The following is a 19,378-nucleotide window of genomic DNA, read 5'->3' on the forward strand; positions in this document are numbered from 1 at the left end:
GAGGAAAGATACATATGGGGACTATCCCCCAAGATTCAAGGGAATGTGTTAGCTTCAAACCCGATTACTTTTGACAGTACCAAACGCTTGGCATGGAGACTCATCGATCATGGAGTCCGCCAAGGCTTCATGTCCCCCTTCCCCGAACAAACGAAAGGGAGCGACAATAAAAGAAAATTCTATAACAAAAAGAAGAACCAACCAACACAGGACCTCGCCAAGAAGCAACAAATTGTTGTTGTTCATGCTGCCACCACCCCTACCGCTCCAACACCATTAAGACAATATGTCTGGAATGTAGTGCAACAATTGCAACAAAAAGGGGCATACAACCCATTTCTGTAAGGCGCCAGCTGAACAAATCACCCAGGCAGCCAATGCCAGGGTAAGTCGAGCCTGCTACAGCTGTGGAGAGACCGGACATTTCAAAAGAGAGTGTCTAAAGGCAGGAAACACTAATGTCGACGGTATGGGAAGAGTTTGGCCATAAGGCATGAAGAAGCAGTTGAAGATGTGACAATAGTCAAATTCGGGTCAAGTCAAAGTCAAACAAAGTCAATAAGTTAAACCGAATGACTCAATTAGCCCTTGCGTATTAGGGATTACGTTGTGTATTTACTAAACAATCCACTATTTTAATGAGAAAGCATCACTTGAAAAATCCATGTGATTGATTTTTTTCTAAGCCTTAAATGCGGTAAACAATGAAACAAAGAGATAAAACATTTATGCAAACTCATCGGGAGTGTGTAAGACACTAAAACATGGCTTAATGGGGTTTACGGACCTTGCATTGCAAAGTCGGTCACTCAAAAAGGTCACTAATGAAACCTTTCTCAATCATTTTCACTCTATCTCTTTCTATTTGAAATCTCTCCCAAATTTCTCTCAATGATTCCCGTAACATTTTTAAGTCATTCGGGTCATTCCGACCCTTAACCGGGTCAAAAATCGCTTAAAACAGAGTTAGAACGGGTAAAATACCCTAAAAGACCCGAAACCCTTTATGTGGGGCCGAAGCCTCTTAGGGCCGAGAAGCCTCATAGAGACCGAAACCAAGAGGACCGAACACCTCTGCTGAACCGAAAGCCATCTCGGAACTGAAACCCCCCTCTCAGGACCGATCCTCGCAGACCGAACCCCCCCTTTCGGGCCCGAACCTCGCACAAGCCCGAACCCGAAGTTCCTGTTCATTTCGGTCCATTTCGCTCCTGCTCGCCTCTCGGTTCATTTCGCTCCCTCGGTCTACTTCGCTTCGGATGCTTTCGGACCGAACCTACCTTCGCTTCTTGCTGTTTCACTTCAGTTCGCCTCTCGCCCAGCCTCAGGAGGACCAAACCTCCGGCCAGGACCGAGAGGTCTCGCTGGAAGATCAATTCTTTCCGGTTTTCGACTATGACTTCATTTTAGCTTCGTTTTTCATCATTTTAACGCGGGATTTTCACCCAAAATTTTATTTTAACATATAATACCCCTTAATTAATGATTAATCACATTTTTTTAAGGATAAAACCTTATCCAAGAAGAGTGGGTGAAGTACAAAGGTTGAGTGTTGACTTTTCTTTGTATTATGACACAAGCAACCACCATACCCACTCCATGACTAACCCACACTCCTCCCCACCATACCTTGTCACTTCCTTGTCCTTTTTTCCTCTCTCACAAGTCATTCCCACATTTTCAGAGCTGGATATTCATCCTCTCTCCTCATATTCTTTCACTTGCTCTTATTTCACCAAAAATACAACACAACTTTTCTCTCGAACTTTTTCTCTCTATTTCAAGACTCCAAGGCTGATCTTCAAGCTTTATTCTTCTCTTGGTAAGTATAATTCATCCTCCTTCTGATTATTTCACTTCATTCTACTCAAATCATTGATTTCTTACACAAACTCCATCACTTTGATGTTAGATTCTCGAAAATCTTCAAGGCATTTTCAAGTGTTCTTGAGTTGATCACTTCCATTTTTCAACAATCATCTACTGAAATCACATAAAGTGAGTTCATACCCCTACATTTTCATATTTTCTTATGTTTTAATGGGGAGAATACAAGTTAAATCATCAAGAACACAACTAAATATTTCTAACAGCTTACATCAGAAAAGTTGGACTCCATTCACGGACTATTTTGGTCAAGTAAAATTTTTTTTTTTCAAAACTGTACAAGGTGAAAGTATTTCAAGTTCTTAGCTTTAAAATGACTACTTGTACATCTCCACACGTTTTTTCTAAAATTTATGGTGATTTTTACAAAACTATCTATCTTTCTAAACATCAATCCAGACCAGTCTGTGATTATGGACTTATTCACACAAGTTAGAGGTCACTAAAAATAATGGGAAAATTTATGAACAAACTAGACTCATTTTCAAAACTCTCATAATTTACGGATTTTGATTTAGACATTTGATAATTTTTCTACAAATTTTCTAAGAACAGTTACAGATAATGTTATCAACAGAAAAATACTACCAATTTCATTTCATCTTGCAACATGTTGAGCAAGGTGTATATCTTTATGTGATTATGTGTAAATGCAATATATGACATTTTGTCTTAGTATATAGATATATATTAGTTAACAAATGGAATTTTGCTAGTTAAAGCATAGAAATAACAATGTGTTATAATCAAAGTACATCCATTACATACAAACGTTTGAATTAACTATAATAGGTATAGTTTATGTACATTACTACTACTACCCTTGTTTTGATACACTATAATAGGTATAGTTTATGATACATTACACAATACATATATTTCAAAAGGGTACATTTATACAAAATGGAACTTTCATTAAGTTACATGTAAATTCGTTAAAGACTTTGTGAGACATTCGCTTCACACTTACCATTAAGTCCTGTATTGTAACCAGAGTCTCCTGAAGGGAGAGCATGATACTAGTATATAGATCTATATTGGGTTTGACAAACCCACACCTTAACTGGATGCAACCAATTAGACTGGCAGGTCTAGGGTGACAAATGTCATAAACATTTTCGACACCTGAAGAACGTCGTTTCAGGCCAACTAGGTCATAGCATGATTATAATAAACTCACAGAAAGTATTAACAAAGATATGAATTTACAGTAATTTCATTTAATTCAAACGCGTTTATGTCGATTTAAACACATATCATTTTCTATTAGTAAGAGAGGTTACTTATACATTTTGGTCTTCGGTTATAAGACTACATTACACAAATTTTAAGGAAAATATCGGATTTTTCTGAAACAAACGTGACATTTACAAGAGAAAGACTTTTATCAAGTTTGAAAAAAAAAAAGCTTATGAACTCACCAACCTTTGTGTTGACACTTTTTCAAACAACTTATATTCTCAGGAAATCACTAAACAGGTACCAGAGTGCATTTCGAGGATGGGACGTTAAGACGTCAACATATCATGTTTTTGTTAACATATTGTAATTGATTTGGAAACATGTAACTCATACAATGATGTAACTCTTTCAATTATATATGTTGGTTGTGTTTGCTTAAATTACTATTGCAATTGTGGTTATGATACTATACATGAAGTCCTCCACCCCTGGACGTTTCCTCCATCCTTGGTTTGGGGGTGTGACAGAAGACCCCACGGTGGTTACTCGTACGTTTCTCCTCAATAACTCATATGCATGCATAGTTTTCGATAATGGAGCGAAGATGAGTTTCGTAAGCCACAAATTCAAACACATACTCAATCAAAAACCATAATCACTCAACGAAATGTTCACCATAGAAATGGCCAACAGTAAAATAGAAAGCACTAAGGATATGTACATAGGATGCACTCAACCACTAAACGAACACCTTCAAAATCGATCTAATGTCGATCACTATAAGAAGCTTTGATGTCACTATAGGCAGGGATTGGTTAAGTCTTTACCGCGCCGATATCATGTATTACGAAAAGGCTATTTGCCTTAATCTTCCAAGTAACGAAACCCTCGTTAATATGGCGACAAACTCGACGCAAAGCTACAAATCATCTCTTGCGTCAAGGCCCAAAAGTACCTATGCAAGGAATACCATGCCTTTCTACCTCATGTGATAAAATGCAGGAGGTAAAAGGCATCAAGGATATTCCTGAAGCATGTAACTATCCTGATGTATTCCTAGAAGGCCTTCCAGGAGTACCACCTACGCGACAAGTCGAATTCCAATTCAACCTAATTCGTGGAGCCACCCCCGTAGCCACATCCCCATATCGTCTAGCACCGGCAAAAATGCGAGAGTTATCCAGCCAGCTGAATGACCTTCTAAGCAAAGGATTCATCAGACCAAGCTTCTCACCTTACGGAGCACCGGTCTTATTCGTGAAAAAGAAGGATGGATCGTTCCACATGTGCATCGGCTATAGGGAACTGAATAAACTTACCATCAAGAACCGATATCCTTTACCTCAAATTGAAGACTTGTTCGACCAACTTCAGGGAGCAAGCTATTTTTTGAAAATCAATCTAAGGTCAGGTTAGCACCATTTACGATTCCAGGAGCAAGATGTTCCAAAAACTGCATTCAGAACCCGTTATGGTCACTACGAGTTTGTAGTAATGCCCTTCGGGTTAACAAATGCACCCACTGTGTTCATGGACCTAATGAACCGTGTATACCGACCTTACTTAGACAAGTTCATGATTGTATTCGTCGACGACATTCTGGTCTATTCGCGAAGCGAAGAAGAACATTGTCAACACCTACGACAAGTTTTTGAGACATTAAGGACGGAGAAGTTATATGCGAAGTTCTCGAAATGTGAGTTTTGGATAAGGAAAGTGGACTTCCTCAGTCACGTGGTCAGCAAGGAAGGGATATATGTGGATCCCTCTAAGATCAAGGAAATTCAAAGTTGGGTATCACCAAGAACACCTATATAAATCTGTCAATTCTTAGGCCATGCTGGCTACTATCGAAGGTTCATACAAAACTTCTCCAAGATTGTTAAAACACTCACCACCTTGACTAAAAAAGGTGTAACCTTCAACTGGGGGGATAAGAAAGATTCTCCATTTCAAACACTAAAGCAAGGGGTTTTCGGCCATATAGGATCGAAATCACCCCTAATTTTGCCGAAATCACCTTAAAAGTGGGCAACCAGTGCCACTTGATTTGTTAGTTTAGCTTTCCTAGAGGATAATTACACATTCCAAGGTAAATGTCACCTCATAATCTTATCCTTCCTTCATATATATATATATATATATATATATATATATATATATATACACACACACACACATACGATTTTGGGAACCACCTAAACTCATTCACAGTTAACATATTCCACAATAATTCTTTCAAAACTCAAACCCATGTCCCATTTAAATACTCAAGATCAAATATCCCCTGGAGCATCTTCAAATTTACCCAGGAGCACACTTCTTCAAGTTTTGATCCTTAATACCTTATTGTAAGTTCCTTTATTAAACCTAAGTGTTATGCAACACTTTAACTGTTAGTTCATATATTCACACATTATTATGTGTTCAAACGATTAGGATACGGCATCCTTCACGTGTTCTAGACTTGGAGATCACCGTTTTATCTCATTATCTAACTGCGATCACACTCGAGGTGAGTTCATACCCCCATATTTTTCACACCTTTTTCTACCTTTTTCTATGTTTTAGGGGGGGGGGGGGGGAATACAAGTTAAACACAAGGAAACTTGTGTTAAATTACAAACCTCTACTTATGTTTTCTTACATTTTTTTACGTTACTATCAAAATTACAAACTTGTACATGCAAAGTCGTTAATACACAAATGTTTTCATTTCGATGGAACATACATTTACAAACTATAATAGGTATAGTTTATGGAATATTTTCACATTACATAAACACTATGAAAAGGAGATACATACATTTACAAGAACAAGGATTTTTTCATTTCATTTTATGTAAACCTGTTAATGAATAAATTTGTGAGACATTCGGCTTCATGGTACTATTAAAGTACTGCATTAAAGTTCTGTAATTGTAACCATAATCTCTTATAGGGACATTGTGATACTTGTGTATAAATCTATACAAAATTGACAATCTCACACCTAAACTGTTAATTACAGTCAGACCGACAGGTTTGAGGTGCCAAATGTCATAACATTATGACGCCTAAAGAACGTCGTTACAGACCAACTAGTCGCTAGCATGGTTATAATAACTCACATGAGGTATTAACAATACATTTGATTTATGGGGTTAACAAACACCAAGATGGTTTTATATGTGTATAAAAACTACATGCACCATTTTAAGTATGGAAAATACTTATACATTTTGGTCTTGAAACATTTAAGACTATAACTCATTTTAAAGAAAATATTGGATTTTCTGAAACAAACACTATCATTTTATGAACAACGGTTTACAACTCGTTTTATGGAAAATGTCGGATTTTCTGGAAACAAACATGTTTACTTTACAGGGAAAGGTATACATTTTCTCATACAAAACGCTTATGAAATCACCAACTTAATTGTTGACACTTTTTTTTCAAAACAACTTGTATTTTCAAGGAATCAATAATACATGTAATCACCAAATTTTGAGGACGGGACGCTAAGGCGCCGGTTAAAAACTCATTTTTTCATCATATTGTAATTTATTTGGAAGCATGTAACTCATGAAACAATATAACTTTTTAAATTATGTTTATGATGATTGTGTTTGCTTTATTTACTCAACTATTATGATATTGTACATGACGTCATCCGCCCCCAAACGTTTCCGCCGTTCTGGTTTGGGGGTGTGACACATTGGGCCACTTCCACCATACACATTCAATCAACTGTTGGATTAGTGTCTAAGTCCATAACTATTTTGGTATGTACTTGACCCGATGGTGCATGGTCCTTTTGGGTTGCCTTCACCAAAGCAACTTGATAGGATGAATTATGGAGAGTAAGAATTAAATATGATTTATTAATATATTATGGGAATAATATATTAAAGGAGAAATCATATTGTTTAATTAATATTAGTCAATAATTAATTGGTAATTAGTTTTGTGACTAAAAGAGATTAATTAAACTTAAGGGACTGGAATTGTAATTATAAGATAATTGCAATTTGGGCCATGGATTGCCTTGTATTAAGGGATGGACGAATTCTAATGGGAAACCCATAAGGAAATCGTCCATGGGCTTAATAAAAGGAGTCTATGGGTTGCTTAGGGCTTAAGCATCCAAATTAGGGTTTCCTTGTTAGATAACCCTAATAGCCCAACTATATAAAGACCCCTTAAGGCTAAAAAACCTGGCTAAGCTTCTTGTAAGGGTTTACACACGTTTTTGGCAGCCTCCAACCTCTCTCCTCTTCATCCTCTTGCTTATGGTGTTTGTGAACCATTAGAGGAGTGACACTTGTGACTCTAAGCCTTCCAAAGTCAATACAAGGAGGAATTAGGATTGTTATTGCTACATAACAATCAAGGTAACACTATAAACTTATTCTCATGATAATATGATTACTTGTATGCTAGTATTAGGGTTTATAGTCTTGGATTCAAAGCATGTACAATAGAGAAACCTAGATCCAAGCATTAGGGTTTGTATGAGCACATAGGATGTCTTATGACCAAAACCCATCATCAACATCATATAGCCATGCTAATACACATAACAATCATAAATTCTAGCATGTGTTCCAATCTTCAGGACTCGCCTAACATTGAGCCCCGCTTGGTATACATAGTAGCACATAACATATGTAAGGGTCACGTAGACTCCTAGCATCCTGAGATAAACAATAAGGGTAAGCATTGGTGCCTTAGACCCTCTATAGCCTAGTGAGGGAACTCACCTCAGATGTTGAATCTCACAGAAAGAAATCCCTAGGTGTTGTTCTGATGATTCCTCGAGCTATCAGTATAAAATAACACCCAATCAATACTTGGGTTCTAATTAATATCCACAATCCTATCTTGGGGTAAAATGACCATTTTACCCCTAGCCTAATCTAATCCATGGCTAAGGCCCAAATCCATCATATAAAAGGCCCAACACTAAGTAATATACCAAGGCCCACTAATGGCCCACTTATGGCCCAATTTTCCAAATTAGGCACAAACCCCTCAAATGGGCCTTACCCTAAATCCCAAACACATCCTTAGCCTAAAAGTCTGATTTCTGATGACCCACTAAGGCACAAAGCAACAAGGTCCAAGAAATGGCCCAAAATGAGGCCCACATGTGCGAAGACCACTTTGACTGAGTATGTAGGGCGTACTCAGCTGTATGCAGCGCATACTGGCTTCATGATCTTTACGCTGCACATACCAACTTGTATGCCTAACATACTTCTCTATTAAATCATTTTCGCTATTAAGCACTTAATGCTTTAAACCAAGGGTCCAAATCACAGATCTGAGTCCTACTTAATGTCTAAACCCATAAAGTCATTGAGTTGGTGACTTTACAAGACCCAAATGAATCCAAAATCAAAGTATAACAGTCTTCTTTCATGAAAGAGGCCCTAAATCATGCATGGGTGGATTTCAATCCCAAAAATGACAAATTTATGATTCTAGGTCCCAAATAACACTAAGAGTCGCAACTCTAAGCTCTAAAAACATCATGGACTCATGAGACTTCATCAATAGGACCAAAAAAGTCCATAAACCCAACCCAAAAGAGATCTAAGCAAATAAACACCAAGTTCAAGACTTTATACCTCAAATGAGAGCAAAAAGCTAATGAGGTTCTGGATCTAAAAGATTTAACTTCACCAATGAATCTTCAAGAGTGAACACCTTACTTCAAAAACACCAAAATACTATTCTAATGGCCTTCTATGATCCAAAAACACACAAGGTAGGATTAGGGTTCGAAAGTAGGGTAAAGGGAACAAGGAGGCTGGTGAAATGAGGGTTTCAAGTCCATAAGGATGCTTATATAGTGGCCAACCCCTAAAATTAGGGTTTTCATTAATCATCGTGTACGCCACACGTACGAAGTTGTACGCCCCGCGTACGCATGCGAAACCCCCGATCACCCCCGTATGAGTACGCTAAGTGTACAACCAGGTACGCCCCGTGTACTCACTTCATCACTTATACGCTAAGCGTACTTTGTTGTACACCCCACGCACAACTCAAGGGTTAAAATGGGACAATATAAATATGCAAGGTTAAAAGAAGAACTTACCGAGACCTAAGCGTTACATCATTGTTTGCATTAGTTCCTCCAAAATAGGCTCTAGTACCCTTATTGGCTCTTCGCAATGTTTCTTCCATAATCTCCATCCAAGATTGTGCTTTCTCCATATCATGAGCAGTTTTGAGATTATTGATCCATGTAGCAAAGTAGACTACAACATTGTGGTTAGCTTTTTTTTTGTTGGTCCAACATAGACTTCTCTTTTCTTTCGTGGATAGCCTTTTAAAAATGATCAAATTTCCTTCTCTCTTTTTCTGTTTGAGGCTCATAGTTTCCCCAATCATCATCTGAAACATGTGCATTCAAACCAGTCACCCGGATATCCCCCGGGTTCATGGATCCTTAAATATTTGTACTCCTTGAGTTCTGAAACCAAGTTTGGTCTATGTTCTATTCTAGCATGGGTCATTAAAAAACAAACCTTGCACTGCATTAACTGTTTGTGGTGTATGTGAAATTGAAAGAAAGACGAAGTTCAACTCCTCATATGGGAAAGGTTGCAGTTTCTTTCTCCCGAAGACCTTAGGAGATGATTCAACATTAAGCCAATCTGGATTCTGGATGAATCCTGATTGGGATATGTCTCCATTGGTGTTTCAAACATATGCACCTCTTACATCTGAGTGGATGGATGGGGTTCTTTTAGGTGATCCATCGGGAGGTCCAATATCAATTGGAGTCTTTTGAGAGACCCCAATGTTTAGTTTGGTTCGTTATTAAGCAAGGTGGCTTAGGGTTTTTAAATTCCTTTTCTTGATAATATTCTGAGACTCATACTCATTTTGTTCCCCGATATCCTTAGGTTCTTCGGTACACTTGTACACTTTGGTACCTTTCTTCATAATATTGACAAGAGTGGATTTATTTTTCGCAACGGTCTTTTTCATTTTGTAGGGGTTTACATAAATAGGTTGGTATGTAGTCTATGTAATGGGGTTGGGTGACATAGAACGATATGTTGTTACACCTTTTGTAGCCTCAATGTGATCGGAGACCATAAGGTCAAATAGACCTATTTCTATTAAAATATATAAGGGAGTTGTCTAATTGGTCCAAAACATGATTGATCCTTAGGAAGAGAGTACATTTTATGATCACAAATTGCAAAGAGGTTGGTGTCGTTGCCAACACTGGCTTCATCCTCATTATGAAGATACCGTATGCATATCGACTAAACCCACCCCAGGGGTTACCTAAATGAGTCCTTCTCTTGGGCTCTTCCTTCCAATGTACCAAGTGAAATCATTCCAAAGGATAGTTCCAAAATCAACCAGTTCTCCTGTAAAGATGATTCATAGAACATTAAGGAATTTCTTGCTTATTTGATATGTTCCTCTAGTTCTTCCAGAAAGACATATGATGATGTATTGGTAAAGAAGTTTCCATACAACTGGTAGTTTTCCTTTCTTAAAATCTACAACGCATTTGAGTTTGGAATGATAATCCATCCTGTATAGAACCCTAAAACTTCATCGTTAGAAGGGTTCTTGAACACTATTTTTTTGGCATTCTCAGATTAATAGCATTTATGAACTTTGCCTTTGTGAGAACTACAGTTGTATCATCCACCAGTTGAAGTCTGACTTCTGGATCTTCTTTAGGTCGAAAGGCATAGAAGACACATTTAAATAGGACATTGAGTTGAATCACTTATGTGAATGCATCAAAGGGGCCAAACAACGGTTGTTTGGTAGAAAACAGAGCATCAACTTGATTGTTTCATAGTATTTTTCACAATTGTTGAAGATTGCACGGTAATTACTTGAAGCAATTTTTGTCCATGTGCTTTATGATCGAAATGGAACCAACTCCTTTTGTTTTCTTATTGGAAACTCCATATTTCGCCATTGGAACAGAAAATGCTTTGAAGAACTTGCAGGAAAAGGTTTTTTTTGCAATATGTGGGAGGAAGGAGTCATTTGAACTGTTGAATTATGCAGGCTAGAGAGTTTTTATAAGCTTTTTCATCATCCAAATCCATGTAGTATATGTATGATTATGTAGAATAGTCATGCAAAGAGTTACTAGGGTGAGAATACTTCGCTTGTCTGCTAGTTGGTTGTGGTGAGTGAGCAAATAAAGTGAATGGTCCACTGATACCTATGTTGTCTTTCATTACTATGGATTCTTGAGCTTGAAGTTCACCATAGAGTTATATATATATATATATATATATATATATATATATATATATATATATATATATATATATATAGAGAGAGAGAGAGAGAGAGAGAGTCTTGACCATTCAGTCACCTTGAACTATCACTTTTTCCATTGTCCATTGTCTTCCCAAACCATTCATAAATGGAAGATTTGTTTCATGTTTTCTTCTGATAGTTTATGCAATTGAGAGTTTTGTGACAGCGAGGTTGAATCTCTTGAAAGAATCATCAATACTTTATCTAGGGAGAGCTTTGAAGCTGTTGAAGTCATTCAACGTAGTTGTAAGCTTCTTGTCTTGTGCTTGTTTAGTTCCTTCATAGAGGTTTTTGAGAATTTCATAGATTTATTTGGCTGACCTGTAGTAGATGATGAGATAAAAGTTTTCGGGAGGAACACCATGATATTTCATATAAGGCGATTTCGTCCTTTTCCATTTTGTTAATGTCATTGTTGATCGGTTTGGTCATGGTGGCTCCTCTAGCACCAAGTTTGGTATGAGTTTCATCAGTGGCAACCGGTGTGAGGCCAAGCACATGGGGTCCTTCTTCATTAGATCTCCAAACTTCCTTACCACGTCTTTTTAAGTATATTTCCAATCTTTGAGCCCAGTGATGGTACATACTTGCAACAAGCATTGGAGCTCGATTAGAATCTCCAACATTGTTAGATATACTTAAAGATTAACGTTGTTCCATTTTCTATAAATCTTTGGAAAATATTAGCTAAGTGGTATAGAAAGCCTTTTAAATCAAAGTTTTTCTAAAAGATTGAAGCATTTTTCTAGAAAAATTAAAAAGCAACCACTATGGCTCTAATACCAATCCTTGAGAGAAGAACTTTTGCTTGAGATTATGGTGTAAAGTTTAAAGTTAATCTCATGGATGTTAGTGTTATCTCAAAAATAAATGAGTGTGGAAATATAAGAGTAGTTCATATCAGAATCATAACAGCAACATAACTAAATAAATATAAGCATAAATGCAGATAAGGAGACTTGTATTTCAATATTGGTGATTACAAGAAAGATGAAGATTTGAGACACATTTGAACATTAACCCATGCCATCTATTTATAGCTAAATAAAGTACTAGTTATTGATTTCGTAATACAAAAGATATAGAGAACAAGCGGCCATGTTGCCACGCCTATTTTGAAAAACATCATCAAACACTGTACCTTAGAAAAGTTGACTGAGGTACTCTAGTCCTTGCAGCATATCAAGAAAAAACATACTTCAACTCTTTGAATAAGCTCCTTGACTCCAGTCTTTGCATATCATCTTCAACCCATCAATTCTTTTCAATAACTCAAAAGCAAATTTCATCTCATCACCCATCACAAAACTCTTCTCATCATTAGTCCAAAAGAAATTTGAAAACCCCCAAAATAATCTTAGCTGTCGAGGGTCACTTCATGTATCAATAACCTGTTTCTTCAGGTTTTGCTCATGTCATCCTATGTGGGGAAATCATTAATGAGGTGTTCTCATACGTGGCTCATCACTCCCTTATATTAGTAACCTAATTCATGAATTAGTCAAATATTGTTAGTTTCCTAGTTTTCTCCAAGCAGAATATGTATTTGAATTTGGTTTCATCTATCTCCATAGTAGACAACAAGAATCTTTGTGTTTACTTCATCCCAACTCGATTTTGCACTTCCATGACAAAAGGACAATCTGGAAAAAAGTTTAGAGTCTTTCATGCAACCGAAGCTAAAAACATCTTCTACTTGGAGAAAATATCTTCGAGTTGGGAAGAAACAATAACAAATAACCTTGTTGTATGATACAGAGATAGATGCAATTGAAGCTGAAAACATCTTCTACTTGGAGAAAACTAGGGCACCAACATTATTTGACCAATTTGTGAATTAGGTTATTGTTAGATGCCATTTTATGGATCTTTTATATTAGTTTTTATTAGTTTTTTGCATCATATTTTATGCTTTTTCATGTTTATTAGTTTAAATAAAGTTCAACTCATGTTTTTCGCTATAATTCTCGTACCGCTCATGTTTTTACGTCATTTTTAGATATTTTGAGTGGAACAGTGATTTGGAAGCAACTTGGATGCATATTTGGAGCATATCTGGATTCAAAACTCTAAAAGAAATACCAAGATCGGGCCTTCTCCACTTACTGAACTTAAGTATTTGGAGCATTTAGGCCTTTTAAAACTTCGGTCCTGAATCACGGGTCGTGCTTCCCAAGCACGAGTCGTGCCTGCTTCCTGATCCCAACCAGTGCATTATTTTTGACATTTAAAGTTGCATAGCCCAAAAACGAGCCCTGCTTACTCCCTGTGGCATTTTATTTTTGATTTTACAAGATTTCTAGGATTATTACTTTACGTCTGAAGAGCACGACCTGGAAACCTAAGCAAAGTTTGTGCTTCATGCCTGTGACTCTAAAAAAAGTCCCTTTTGGTAATGTACTTCATTTATCTACACATGGATTCCACCCATCTTCAAACGCGGGTTGTGCTTCCCAAGCACGACTCATGCTTCTTTCCAGAACCCTTATTTGTTACCAAGTTTGATATATAAATACCAGGGGTCCTCTCAGTTGAACCCTAGACAAGCATAGGCGGAAAGAAACCCTTTTTCAAATAATTTTTGGCGAATTTTCTCCATTTCCATCAATTTCTAAAGATCTGAAGATCGTGGATCGTCTTTTTTCAATTAGTTTAGTAAGATTTAGTCGTTTGACTTCTCTTTTTATTAATTTTTATCATATTTTAGCCATATTTGGATAGAACCCTAGTTTTTTGTTCTACAAAAAATGAGTACTTTTTATGTAATCAATCATGAGATTTGGTTTGTACTTTGTGATTATATCTAGTTATTTCAGTTTTGCGCTTAATGAATGTTAGATTTTTAGTTCTTTTTAGACCTATCACCTGATTAAAATTAAATCAATCTAGTTAGTCGGTTGTTGATATCCATAATTGTTTTGATAAACTAGTAACAAGTAACACATCAGTTACATGTTGGGATTTGATTCTGTTATAAACTAAAATTTCATATTTATACATTTCCGAACTTGTTAGAAGTATTGAATATTACTGAGAATTTTACACATATCATAATGTTGCTTTCCTAACATGATTAAAAGTGTGTTTAATTAGATTAGTAAAAAGTTAGGATTAACTGAATAACTTGTTTTAATTAATTAATTAGGTAAAAGAGAACTAACTAGAGCTTGTTAGTAGTTTTCTGTATCACTTTAGATAGAATGTATATTAAATAACCAAGTTTTGTGTTGATTACATAATTAGGAAAATCACAACAAAACTAAAACAATTTTATTATTGAATTTTATTAAGTTATTTTCACTGCTATTTTCAGTTATTAATTCACAACAAAAACCTTTTTTTATATTTTATGTTTTTGACTAATTTGTGTGGTACGTAAAGAGACATTGGCTTTTAGGTTGTGTTTAAGGATTTGACCCTCCTTCTTCCCCGAGCTACCAATTAGTGCAACCACACAGTGATTTTTATTTGTTTAAGATGTTCACGACAACATTTTACAGTTACCGATATAAGTGAGGGACGAACCACATATGAAAACACATCATTAATGATTGTCCCACGTAGGATGTCGTGAACAGAACTGAAGAAACCGATCTTAAGGATTAAATGTGTACAAAAACATTAAAGAGTAAATTTATACAAACTGAAAATTATATTACCGTATTACGTCATTTTTCTAGTTTAACTCGGAGCAGTCGATTATAAAAATTAAATACGTAAAAAGAAATAAGTTAAATCTTCAAATGAATAAAAAAATATGTTACTAAATAAGAACAAAATAAAAATATATATTATTCCATTAAGTAATTTCCTTTTATTTTATTTACAAAATTGATACTCTCATTTCGTATTAAAATCATTTATTTTTCGCCGAAGACCATTTAACGCGTTACCTAACCTTCAAGACACTCATTTTGCAACTTTTAGCTTTAGCAAGAGACTTTTGGCCAAAGACTTATAAATATGGAAGAAGACTGTGGCCATCCGTTCATTATCTCCTTTGGTCGCAAAAAATACCACTTCCAACCGTAGCCCTTTTAACTATTAATTTGATAACCGAATTACCTAAATCACCAAATTTCCACTTGAACCAACAATTTTTTTTTTTTTTAAACCTATGGCATTATAATAAAGTCTTTTAAAAAAAACTAGTTAATTATTGTTTTGCCAATACAATCAGAAGAAATTAAACTCCAAACTATGTGTATATATTCATATGCATAAAATAATCAAGGATTGTTACATAGTCTTAAGTTCTTCGTGTTCAAGGGTTAAGCAAGGAAATGCACCTAAAATATCTCTAAGATATGCGCACAGAGTGAATCGCATGGATATCACTAACTAGTTGGCTAAAAAGCACTTTGATCATGGTCCCTAAAAAACAATTCAAACAGACATGAATGTGGTCATGATCACTACACATCATCTTCTTTGCCTCGAGGACACTATATTGGTTGTTAAAGCATTTCTAATTTAGCTTTTCATAAAAATAAAAAAAAAAAGATAATAATAATAATAATAATAATAATAATAATAATAATAATAATATTTAGAAAAAAAGTGGATAGTTTTTTTTTAATTATTTTTTAATCATTGGAGAGATTTTTAAATGACAACACTCTACTTATATTTAATAACATTTCATTTTACACCCAATAACTGTATTCGATATTAAAATTTTATATTTTTTATAGTTAATTTATTTAACTAAATAAAAATAAATAAATAAATATTATTGAAATTTATATTAAAAGGTAATTGACAAAACTTTCAAAATGACAAAAGTATATCAAACTTCAAAAAACATAGATGCACATAATAATATCGTTTTCCATTTATTTAAATATTAAGTGTGAGACTTATGTATTATATGGATTTTTTAAAAGAAAATTAAATATGAAATTCTAAACATTTCAAAAGTTTGAATTTAGATAAATAAACAAAGAAAACTAATAAGACTTTAATTTTGTAAATTTGAAATTAGAATAAAAATCCATTAATGAAATTGATATATTATTTATTATTACATTTAATATTATATGGAATTTAATAAGGGAAATTATTAGAAAAGTCTCAATATTTTCAGAAAAGTTTCACTTTAGTCCCAAATTTTATTTTTTGAACAGAAAAATCTCGATTATTTGATTTTACACAATAATATGTCATTTCATGTTAAAAGAATTTTTTTTATTTTTTTTTATTTTTTTTAATTTGAGCCAAATGAAATAATCGGAACTTTTCTATTCAAAAAATAAAATTTGGAACTAAACTGAAATTTTTTCGAGAATATTAGGATTTTTCTGACAATTTCTTATTTAATAAAATGAAAAAAAACCATAAAATAACATGTAGAAAAAAAAAATGAAAATAATAAGAAAAAAACATATGACATAATGCATTAGAAGATAACAATTGACAAAAGGATTTATTGACGCAACTTGTTGCCCGTTTGCCTTCTCATTCGTTGTATGATGATACTAAAATATCAATATTTGTTACAACAAACATTCTTTACCCATATGGGGTTACTTATTTGGCCTTAATAATAATTTTTATTTATTAGAGAAGATACGAAAGATTAAGTTATAGAGAATGGTAGTATGCTTAGCACATACTAAGTACATTGTCACATCATATATTTACCTTCCATGTAAGCTTTTGTCATAAAAAAAAAAAAGTTACACTTGCATTTTAGAAAATAAAAAAGTCAAATGACAAGAACCAATCAAAAGACCTACTTTAAAATAACAAATGAAAAAAAAAGATCAATCACAAGCCATTATTCTATTAGTCTCTTTCTTTTTTCTCTTGCTAACAAGGAGCCTCACCTGATAAGTTTATTAGCACATCTTACGGAGTAGACTTGGCGCCCTTAGCGAGCCACTCGCTCCCCCCTTAATGTCAAATGTTATTTTCCGAAAATGCAACACATACTTAAAAACAACAAATTATATATACGAGGGTCTTTATATAACATAGGAATTAATTTTGAAACGGTTATCATTGAAAAAGTTTGTGAAATAAAATTAGTGGAAAATAATATGCCAAAAAATTAACAAGTATAGAAAGATTATAAAAAAAGGAATTTACCAATGATTGGAAATTCAGAGCCAATATTCGCTTTTTGTAATAACTTTCTTCACCTAAAAGGTCTTATCTGTTGTATCGACGTCTATAGCTAGTAACATGGATGTCACTACCACTCCAGCTTTCTTTTCCACTTTATTCAGAAGATCAAATCCTATGGTTGCAGTTCCTTTGCATGGCTATCTCTTCAAACTACACCAAAACCACATCCACCTTGTATATAAACACCACCGAAACATCCCACAACACTCATCAATCCTTCATTCAATTCAAATCCCAAGTAAAAATGATCCACATTCTCTTGCTCCTTTCTCTCTTCACCTTCACCACTCACGCAGCAGTCCAAGACTTCTGTGTCGCAGACGTAAAATTCCCAGAAAGCCCCGCTGGATATGCCTGCAAGCCAGCCACAGTAGTCACAGTCGATGACTTTGTATCCACAGGCCTTCGTGGTTCAGGAAACCTTTCCAACATCATCAAAGCCGCTGTCACTCCAGCATTCGCTGCCCAGCTGCCCGGAGTCAACGGGCTCGGGATCTCCATTGCCCGGTTGGACTTAGCCCCTGGTGGTGTGGTCCCAATGCACACCCACCCAGGTGGGTCCGAGCTTTTACTGGTGACCCAAGGGTTCATCAAGGCTGGGTTTATCTCATCGGCTAACACTGTTTATGTCAAGACTTTACAGAAGGGTGATCTTATGGTGTTCCCACAAGGGTTGTTGCATTTTCAAGTGAATGCTGGTGGGGTGACAGCTGTCGCATTTGCGAGCTTCAGTAGCGCGACACCTGGCTTACAGATTCTTGATTTTGCTTTGTTTGCAAATGATTTGCCTTCTTCGTTGGTGGAGGCGACTACTTTCCTTGATGATGCTACAGTGAAGAAGCTTAAGGCTGTTCTTGGTGGAACTGGCTAAGTATATTAAGGAGATGTGACGTTTTACACCATTCTTTTATGTTTTGATTAATTACCTGCATATGTCTTTTTGTATCTGTTTTCATTAATACCTAATGATTATGGCATTCTATGTTTGTTTTGAATTTTAGGACATTCATGTAAGTCAAGTTTGATGTACTGCTATTGTCTTAATTAAACTTTCTTTTTACTCACTTTGTTTTCTGGATTTGCATAAAAATTTAAGCATTAAAAAGCAAATATAGCGTTATACGGGTATAGTGTCTATTAACATCAAATTTGTTGACAAAGTTTTCTTTGTGCAAATCCGTCCTTTGACTTTGAATTTATGAATATTTAGTTAATTATGTGTATAATACCATTATATATGTAATATGTAGTTAATTATTTGTATAATACCATTATATATGTAATATGTATTTCTTTGGTACCACTATTTTAAAGATTAGGGACCGCGCATATGTGTATTGATGTGGAATTACCTACGGTTATTTAGTGGGAATACCACACCGTTTCTTGTGATGACAATGTTAGGGCTGTTTGTTTGCCTCTTAATTTGAAAATTAAGAGGCAGTCTTTTAAAAATTCAGATTCATACCGTTTGGTAGCCTATTAATTTTTGTCTTTTAATTTTGTAAATGCCACTTTAACTTTCAGAGGTAGAACAATGTCTGAAATTTTAAAAGAACGCGTCTTTCCCCTTTGTACCCCGAAAATTACAACGCTCTTTTCTTCACCTCATACTTCACGAGACTGGCACCCTGTTCTCCCTTTCACTTCCTCTCCGAGCTACCTCCCTCCACCAACGATTTCGCTGTCTCCATCTTCGCCGATTGAGCTGCCTCCTCTATCTCTGCCGGTAGCGCCACCTTCCTCGTCAAAACACGTTTCTTGGTAAGTTTTTTTCCCCTAAAACTCGATTATATTTGCGGGAATGGTTGTGATATTTGCTTGAAATCATATTCTTTCCCTAATGCAAACACCCTCTTAACCTTCGAAGCCCTAGCGC

The 19,378-nt window shown here is 35.3% G+C and overlaps 1 protein-coding gene across 1 annotated transcript; it reads left to right on the plus strand.

Moving 5' to 3' along the window:
- The first annotated feature begins 17,686 nt into the window (after window positions 1-17,686).
- Window positions 17,687-18,563, plus strand: LOC145045365 (auxin-binding protein ABP19a-like). The gene has a single exon (XM_078993705.1). It carries the CDS (start codon window positions 17,744-17,746, stop codon window positions 18,368-18,370), a length of 627 nt encoding a protein of 208 aa, XP_078849831.1. The 5' UTR covers window positions 17,687-17,743; the 3' UTR covers window positions 18,371-18,563.
- Window positions 18,564-19,378: the final 815 nt, after the last annotated feature.

Source organism: Lactuca saligna, chromosome 5, assembly GCF_052625555.1.
Source record: "Lactuca saligna cultivar CGN05327 chromosome 5, ASM5262555v1, whole genome shotgun sequence".
In the NCBI taxonomy this organism is placed as follows: Eukaryota; Viridiplantae; Streptophyta; class Magnoliopsida; order Asterales; family Asteraceae; genus Lactuca; species Lactuca saligna.